Source organism: Pseudophryne corroboree, chromosome 6 (assembly GCF_028390025.1).
Source record: "Pseudophryne corroboree isolate aPseCor3 chromosome 6, aPseCor3.hap2, whole genome shotgun sequence".
In the NCBI taxonomy this organism is placed as follows: domain Eukaryota; kingdom Metazoa; phylum Chordata; class Amphibia; order Anura; family Myobatrachidae; genus Pseudophryne; species Pseudophryne corroboree.
Window position 1 is genome coordinate 341,805,015 of NC_086449.1, and position 9,834 is coordinate 341,814,848.

At 42.2% G+C, this 9,834-nt stretch overlaps 1 protein-coding gene across 2 annotated transcripts in view; it reads right to left on the bottom strand.

Moving 5' to 3' along the window:
- The window catches only part of ARIH1 (ariadne RBR E3 ubiquitin protein ligase 1), a 141,248-nt gene that overhangs the window by 40,883 nt on the left and 90,531 nt on the right, over positions 1 to 9,834 (bottom strand). For both annotated transcript variants that reach the window (XM_063926487.1, XM_063926488.1), the window contains exons 8-11: positions 8,697 to 8,739; positions 6,642 to 6,713; positions 6,294 to 6,424; positions 2,923 to 2,980 (exon numbers count right to left, since the gene is read on the bottom strand). In XM_063926487.1, the coding sequence (XP_063782557.1) occupies positions 2,923 to 2,980; positions 6,294 to 6,424; positions 6,642 to 6,713; positions 8,697 to 8,739 (304 nt within the window). The remainder of the gene's footprint in view (positions 1 to 2,922; positions 2,981 to 6,293; positions 6,425 to 6,641; positions 6,714 to 8,696; positions 8,740 to 9,834) is intronic.

Below are 9,834 nucleotides of genomic sequence, written 5' to 3' on the forward strand. Positions count from 1 at the left end.
AATATTCTCAAGGCCGTGGAGAGACCAAACGGCAACGTCTGAAATTGGTAATGACAATCCCGTACCGCAATTCTGAGGTACGCCTGATGAGGTGGATAAATGGGGACATGAAGGTATGCATCCTTTATATCCCGAGTCACCATAAAATCTCCCCCTTTCAGGCTTGCAATGACCGCTCTTAGCGATTCCATCTTGAACTTGAACCTTTTTTCAGGTATATGTTCAGGGATTTTAAATTCAATATGGGTCTGACCGAACCGTCTGGTTTCGGGACTACAACATGGTCGAATAATAACCCCCTCCTTGTTGAAGGAGGGGAACCTTGACCACCGCCTGTTGAAGATACAATTTGTGAATTGCAGTTAACACTGTTTCCCTCTCGTGGGGGGAACCGGCAGGGCCGTCGGTGAGGGGGCATCTTCTCAAAGTCCAGCTTGTATCCCTGAGACACAACATCTATTGCCCAGGTATCTAACAGGGAGTGAACCCACTTGTGGCTGAACTTACGAAGGCGAGCCCCCACCGGGCCTAGCTCCGCCTGTGGAGCCCCAGCGACATGCGGTGGATTTTTGTAGAGGCCGGGGAAGACTTCTGTTCCTGGGAACTAGCTGTGTTGTGCAGCTTCTTTCCTCTGCCCCCGCCTCTGGCAAGAAAGGACGCACCTCGGACTTTCTTGTTTCTTTATTCGAAAGGCTGCATTTGATAATGCCGTGCTTTCCTAGGCTGTGCAGGAATATAAGGCAAATATCAGAATTACCAGCTATCGCTGTGGAGACCAGGTCCGAGAACCCTTCTCCACACAATCCTCAGCCTTCCATATGCCTCTTAAGTCGGCATCATCTGTCCATTGCATATTCTACAGGACACGTCAAGCAGAAATCGACATAGCTTTGACTCTAGGACCCAGTATACTCATGTCTCTTTGGGCATGTTTTATATATATACATATCTCTTAAGACAGCATCTTTAATATATATATATATATCTCTATATATACATATATGCATACTAGGGTCTCAATCTCTGCTGATAAGGTACCTGTCCACGCTGCCACAGCGCTATAAACCCATGCCGACACAATCGCCGGTCTGAGTAGTGTACCATGTTACGTCAGGGCTACCTTTTGGGCAAACGTGACACCCTAGGGGAAGATTCCCATCATATCCTAGCCCTAGTGGGGAAAGGATACTGCCTGAGAATTCTTTGTGGGAAACTGCAGTCTCTTGTCTGGAGATTCCTGCTCTTTTTCATCATGAGAGGAGGGAAATTTACCTCAGCTTTCTTCCCCTTAAACATGTGTAGCCTTGTGTCAGGGACAGATGAGTCATCAGTGATATGCAAATCATCTTTTATTACAATAATCATATATTGAATACTTTTCTGCCATTTTGGCTGTAACTTTGCATTATCGTAGTCGACACTGGAGTCAAACTCCGTGTCGATATCAGTGTCTATTATTTTGGATAGTGAGCATTGAGAGACTCTAAAGGTCTCTGCGACATAGGGACAGACATGGGTACATTTCCTGTCTGTTCTCTAATCTTTTGTGCAATAAATTCACCTTAGCACTTAATTACACATATCCAAACAGGTGTCGGCGTTGCAGACGGAGACACCCTCTCACACACATTTGCTCCATCTCCTCCTTAGGGGAGCCTTTTACCTCAGACATGTCGACACACACGTACCGACACACTACACACTCAGGGAATGCTCATCTGAAGACAATTCCCCCATAAGGCCCTTTGGAGAGACAGAGAGAGAGTATGCCAGCACACACCCCAGCGCTATTAACCCAGGAATAACACAGTAACTTAATGTTAACCCAGTAGCTGCTGTTTAGATTGATTTTTGCGCCTAATTATGTGCCCCCCCTCTCTTTTTACCCTCTTCTACCGTGTAACTGCAGGGGAGAGACTGGGGAGAAAAAACATGGCGCTGGTGAGTGCTGAGGAAGAAGCCCCACCCCCTCGACGGCGGGCTTCTGTCCAGCTTTCATGTACAATTTTGGCGGGGGCTCATACATATATATATACAGTGCCCAACTGTATATTATGTAAACTTTTGCCAAAGAGGTCTCTAATTGCTGCCCAGGGCGCCCACCCCCTGCGCCCTGCACCCTTACAGTGACCGGAGTCTGTGGGTGTAATGTGGGAGCAATGGCGCACAGCTGCAGTGCTATGCGCTACCTCATATGAAGACTGGAGTCTTCTGCCGCCGACATCGAAGTCTTCTTGCTTCTGTCACCGGCTTCTGTCTTCCGGCTCTGCGAGGGGGACGGCGGCGCGGCTCCGGGATCGGACGACCAAGGGTGCGATCCTGTGTACAATCCCTCTGGAGCTAATGGTGTCCAGTAGCCTAAGAAGCAGGACCTATCTTCAGTGAGTAGGGCTGCTTCTCTCCCCTCAGTCCCACGTAGCAGAGAGTCTGTTGCCAGCAGATCTCTCTGAAAATCAAAAAACCTAACAAAATACTTTCTTTTTAGCAAGCTCAGGAGAGCTCACTAAGTAGCACCCAGCTCGTCCGGGAACAGATTCAAACTGAGGTCTGGAGGAGGGACATAGAGGGAGGAGCCAGAGCACACCAGAATCCAAATTCTTTCTAAAGTGCCCTGTCTCCTGCGGAGCCCGTCTATTCCCCATGGTCCTTACGAAGTCCCCAGCATCCACTAGGACATTAGAGAAATATATATATATATATATATATATATATATATATATATATATATATAGCCTTTTCACCTCCACCCACAGATTACAAGGAGCAGTGAAGTTCCCCAGTGCTGTATTATTAAGTACAGAGATGTCACCGAGGGCTTATTGAAATATTAAAACATCATTAAAAACCTATACACAGAAAATTTGTTACACAAGTGCAAGAACTATATTGACCAATTAAGATAGTATATTATATAAGACTCACCTCTTGTGCATCTCGAGCAGCTTTTGCATCATCCTCATTATAGCGATTACAGTTATACCTGTGCAAGGGATCAATAGACACAACTGTAATTTCATTGACAGAACTTCTGGAAACAGCAGCCCCCCCACCAAGTTTAAATAACTCCTCATGACCCTGCAAATACTACTCAGATAAACAAAATGATTACATCTGGCTATTCTTACATAGGAAAAAATTAAAACTAAATTTAAGGAGCGAATGGGTAACCACTGAGCTGCAATATGGGCTGCTCATCATGTCTGCTTCGAGCCCATCATTTTATGTAATTGAAACATCCATTTTAAGGTGTAGAATGATTGACACAGTCGCTTGTAAAATGAGGGGAAGTGATCGATCTATCCAATTGTTAAAGTGTGAAGCATGGTGGATTCACCATTTAAATACACTACAACCCAATGGTCTCAATGACAGCATTACATATGCTAGCTTTAGATAATACCTTAAGAGATATTTTTATTTATAATGGGTGAGGCCAGTAATTAGATATAATGTGTCATCTTGAAGATGTGCATCTAAATATAAGTTGCACTAGTGTTCTAAGTGTATCTATTTTGTGGTATAAACATAAATTTTCCTAAGAGAAGTCTTAAGCTTCATAATCTGGATTTATGTTATCAGATATCTGGATTTGCCTTGAAGCAACAGTCATGTGGTAAATGTGAATTGTTTTCTTGTATCACTATGGTGATGGTTTGCATTCTAATTAATCAGCTAAATGGTCCCTGTTTGATGACATCAGCAGTTCGGCGACGGGGTGGGTGTGCAGTCCCAGCCCAGACGCTGACATTCACTTGTGGTGTGCACTACTATAAAGACATGTAAGTATGCCCTATTCTGTATCCTGATAATAATATGAATTGAACTAATGAAACGTTGAACTAAATCCCGATTTAGGGTCTGATTCAGAGTTGCAAGTAAAGCCAATAAGCACAACACTGGGCAAAAACCATGTTGCACAGCAGGTGAATGAGCAGAAAGATTTGGGTGGGTTCAATTTTTTCTGTGCTGGGTAAATACTGTCTGCTTTTCTATGTATCACGCAAATACTAGACAGCTTTATTTTTATACTGCAATTTACATTTCGGTTTGAACACAACCCACCCAAATCTAACTCTATCTGCACGTTATATCAGCCCAGTTGTGTGCTTTTTGGCTTTGCTTGCAACTCTGAATCAGGCCCTTAGTTAACAAATAAGCAAACGACATGAGGAGGCCATGTGTAAAAAAAAAACAAAACAAAAAAAAACAAACAAACATACACCCTTATGAGTCAGCAACTTGCAGGACACACTTCAGTAGTGATAACATGAAGTCTTTTTTTCTGTACGAGTTTATCTCTCTCTTACATCTTAGCTGAGGAATTTTGTCCAACTCCTCCTTACAACACTGCTTCAGTTCACTGATGTTTGAGGTCAATCATTTAAGGACCCACCTCAGTATCACAAAGCTTATGAGGCCTGGACGTGACCATTCCAAAACGTTAACTGATTTTCTCTCTCTGTCATTTGGATGTGCATTTGCTATTGTACTTAGGAGCATTGTCCTGCTGCATGATCCAAATTCAGCTAAGCTTTGGGTTTTGGACAGATGGGTCAAAGAAAAAGAAAGAAGTGGTGCGCTTCATATAATGTGTATCTTTATATTTAAATATAATTTGGTGTCTGCTTTTACTCAAAGCTGCAATAAGTAAAGGACGAGCGACGAGACTCCACGCACCTACTCTTCCGGCTAAGCCACCACCAAAAGGGACGCGGCTAGCCAGGTGAGACTGGGAGTCCGACGTGCACACGTCCACATACAAGCGGCCACAGCATTCTGAGGGGTGAGGATCGCCAACACCGCAGCTACCGCTAACGGGTGAGAGGAGAACATCACAGGCCGCTGTGCACAGCGAGCAACTCCCCAAATATCCCTACACACGGCTGCGGCGGTAAGCTGCATACATCTGCTATTTAAGCAGTATATAGACTGTGGGATAACATTTAAAAGCAATTGTGTTTCTCTTCAAAAAGACTGAGTTTTATATGCTGGAATAACATCACATACACTTGTGGGAAGATTACATTTATTCACAGTAATATAATATACGAGACTGTTTCCAATTACGCTCTTTGCACTGGATGTTTTATCGTAGCATTATCGTTAGAGGTTCTTTTAGGAATTAGGTGAGATCATATTAAAATATGCATATGTATTATGTTTTTATACAAATTAATTTTTGAATTAAAAAACAGAAGTTATAGATTGCAGAAGTGTTTTCATTTCATATACGCACCTGATATTATAGCGCAAATAGTCATTTTTTTATTTTTTTTTTCAGCTTTGAGTAAAAGCAGACACCAAATTATATTTAAATATAAAGATACACATTATATGAAGCGCACCACTTCTTTCTTTTTCTTTGTTTCAGTCTTTTGAGGATTTAGCTAATCCTTTTAGTGTGTGCAGCTGATGTTTAATTAATCAACTTAATTATCACTGACTAATTTGCGCCGGGAATTGGGGTGTGTTCACCTCTAAAAATTTTTATTTTGGACAGATGGGTGCACATTTTCCTCTAGAATCCTCTGACAATATAGAGCAGTATATAAAGCATGCTGGGCTCACTGATTGCTAGGCATCAAGCTCCTATGACTGCAAAACAACACTCCTCTTCCACAGTGCTTGACAGTTGGTATGAGATCCTTGTGGAGCTGCATTGTGTTTGCTTTTCATCAAATATGGCATTGAGCATTAATATCAAACAATTCCATTTTGGCCTCATGTGTACAGAGGACATTCTTCTAGAAATGTTGTTTCTTCTGTGCCGCCTGGGGGCGGGGTATAGAGAAGAGTTAGGCCTAGGCTGATGGGGAAAAAATAGTTAACTAGTTGGTGCTTAGTCTATCCTTAGCTATACCCAGTGTATCCCTGTGCCCCCTAGTGGAGGCTTAAGAAACAATTGCTTTTCTGAAGTAACTGAAAATGTCTTTTCTCCTTGACGCTGCATTAGAGCAAACATGAATGGTCTATACAGGACTGCCAAAGGTTCTGCTTTTATATAGGGGTGGAAGCATAACCTGATAAACAAATAATTAATTCCACTTGATTAGAAGCACCAGGCTCAAAATTATCTTCTTTATTTATATGGACAGCAAGGATGTACTTACTTTTTCACACTTGTGTCCTTTTTGAGCTTAAATAATGGCAAAATAAAATCTGTTATATGGTTGCTATATCATTAACAACCACCAACTGAAGTCAACATATTCTCCAACTGATTAACACACAGAGGCAATCACAAATTTCATCACCACCACCAGGATTCATACATTGCTTATGTTCTCCCTTACCAAGCAGAGCCATGTGGTTCCCAAGGACCCAGGCACACCCAGCAGAATTCAGCCTTGCAGTTTTGGTTCCGGCATACCATGTGATTGCACCCCCCATCCTTCTCTATTGTCACGTGACATTTGGGACATTCCTGGGAAAAGGCATGAAAATGGGACACACAAGGAACAGAATGGTAAAATGTTACTAAGCCGAACATCGAATAAATAGAATGTCCACTCAAGGGTATATTTGTGACTACATTTTTGTTGGAAGTTTTTATCAGATTAGTACAGCAGTAGTGGAAATAAAACTTGTGATTTAGACTACAATACTGAAATCTAGATCACTGTCAGTAGTGCGAATCCTACCTTTGTATTAGCTGCAATCCAATTTGATGTCTCACTGTCGTCGTCACACTTTTTAATCCATTTTTTTAACCACTGTGGGAAATAGAAATGGGTTTTACTCTCCAATTTCTTCTACTTTGCCCTTTATGCCCAGGACCACCCATTATTTCTCCCTAAAGAGTCTGAAATCCATGATCTTTGTGGTGTACATAGTAATTAAGTCATAATCATACACTGCTTAGCGTTACAATGCTCATCCCAACCTTAATGAAAATCTGTAAACTCTCTGTGTCTACTGGTATCTTTCCTTCTCTATACAATGCAGTGATAACTCCCATTCTGAAAAAACAAAACTCTGACCCTAACTCTCTCTCAAACTACCGTCCCATCTCTCAGCTCCCATGCCCCTACAAGCTACTTGAGAGACTTGCCTACACTCGCCTCACACACTTTCTTAACTCACACAGCCTACTGGACCCACTTCAGTCAGGATTTCGTGCCCAACACTCCACAGAGACAGCACTGACTAAGATAGTGAATGATTTGGTCACTGCTAAATCTAAAGGACATTACTCTCTACTTATTCTCCTGGATCTCTCTGCTGCTTTTGACACTGTTGACCACTCTCTTCTCATACAAACACTACAATCCCTAGGTATTCAGGACACAGCCCTTTCTTGGTTCTCATCCTATCTACTCGCTTCTTCAGTGTTCGTTTCTGATTCCACCTCCTTTTCGCTACCTCTCTCAGTTGGAGTACCGCAAGGCTCAGTCTTAGGTCCTCTACTTTTCTCTATCTATGCCACATCTCTTGGCAAACTAATCAACTCTTTCGGATTTCAGTACCATCTGTATGCGGATGATACTCAAATCTACCTATCCTCCCCTGACTTGTCACCTTCTGCATTGGGCCGTGTCACTGAATGCCTTTCTGCCATTTCATCTTGGATGACATCTCGCCACCTCAAACTTAATATTTCCAAAACAGAATTTATTATATTTCCACCGGCCAATAGTAGTTTCCAACCTGATATCTCTATCACTGTTGAGAACTCGGCAATCATCCCTACCCCACAAGCTCGTTGCCTAGGTGTCATTCTCGACTCTGAACGGTCCTTTGTTCCCCACATTTAACCTGTCTCAAGATCATGTTACATACATCTAAGAAACATATCCAAAATACGACCATATCTTACACAAAAGACACAGCAAAAACTCTAATCCATGCTCTCATTATCTCCCGCACTGATTATTGTAATAGTCTCCTGACCGGTCTTCCCAAACATAGGCTCTCAACACTACAATCCATTTTGAAAGCAGCTGCGAGGCTAATCTTACTCGCTAGACGTTCATCTTCTGGAGATCCGCTCTGTCAGTCCCTCCATTAGTTACCGGTATTCTACCGTATTAAATATAAAATACTTTTACTCACATACAAGGCTATTAACCAAACTGCAACAACATACATCTCTTCACTCATCTCAAAATATCTCCCTACCCAACCTCTCTGCTCTGCACAAGATCTACGTCTCTCATCCACACGCATTACTTGTTCACACTCAAAATTACAGGACTTTATCAAGGCTTCACCCACTCTGTAGAATGCCCTCCCACACACAATAAGACTCGCCTCTAGTCTCCAAACCTTTAAACGTTCCCTGAAAACTCACATTCTTCAGACAAGCCTATCAAATTCCAGACCCACCCACATAACCTTCAGTGCTTCCCTATCTAATTACATCCTCTATGTACAGTATACATAACATCACATATCTTGTCTTTCTTTACTCTCACACCCTCCTGACACTTGGCCAACATTGCGGGGTATCATCATACAATCCATTAAGCAATCTGGTGGACCATTATGCAATAGATAGCATCTATCCTTGTGTATCTATGCCTAGTTCCCTATAGATTGCAAGCATGCGAGCAGGGCCTTCCTACCTCTATGTCAGTCTGTTTTTACCCAGTTTTGTTCTATTACTGTTGTTTTAATTGTAAAGCGCAACGGAATATGCTGCGCTATATAAGACACTGTTAGTAAATAATAAATAAACAGATTTTCCCTCCACTTACCTTACATTTAACTGGATCGTGCCAATTCTCTCCACAATTGAAGCTATAATATATAGCAAAAAATAAATAAAAAAAACTATGAAATTTTAAAGCGACGCTAAGCCTAAAAATTTATTTTCAATTGCTATTAAAATGTATCCTCCCTAATCAATGGTGACAGAGATGTAACTAATGTTAATGGTTAGCTCTTCTAATACAAGGCAGCGGATCTCCCCTTTATTTCTTCAGAAAAAAACGACAACATGCATCAGTAAGGTGTAAGAACAGTCTTAGCAGGTAAGAATAATGTGGCAGGTGCTTACAGGCATAAATTAAGCAATCTGCTTTTTAATCTGTAGGTAAAAGACATGCCTGACATTTCTCCATACAGAAAGGACCTTTTGTCACACTGCGCTATAGGCCTCACCCTTATTTCATGACCATACATTACAAACATGAATTTGTTTCTTAACCACTGAGTTTGTTCTGTAAAAGGTCATGTATACAGTACGTAAGAAACTGAAGTCAGAACATGCTTCCTTTGACCTTTTACGTCATAGCCTCATCAGCCCAACGTTAGTATTTCTTCTTAGTTGTAGCCAGTGGCCTCTAGTAAGTATTCATGACATGAGGGTAAAGGTGGGTACACACTAGAAAGATATATCTGCAGATCAATTGATCTGCAGATATATCTATGGACGGATCGGGCAGTGTGCTGTGCATACACACTGCCCGATCCGTCGGGGACTGACGTCATGAACTGGGCGGCCGTGTACACATGTCCGCCCAGTTCAGCTGTCAATCACCGCCGGCCGCCGCATGTGTACGGGCGGGCGGCCGACCGCCGTACACACACAGCGATGCGCCAATATATCGGTAGATATATTGCCCGTCGGCTGTGCTGCGGGGCCGACGCGATTCGTCTGTGAATGACGGAGTTCACAGATGTATCGGCCATACACACTGGCCGACGGTCCCGCGATATATCGGCCGTTCAAGAGAACGGCCAATATATCGGCCAATGTGTACGGGCCTTAAGTGAATAAAACATTGTAAAATGTTATATATTAAATAACATATAAATGTTGCAGTGTCTGATCAATTTAAGCAGTATGTATAGTGAACATAAGAAAGATATCCAATTAATTTATTATCATGT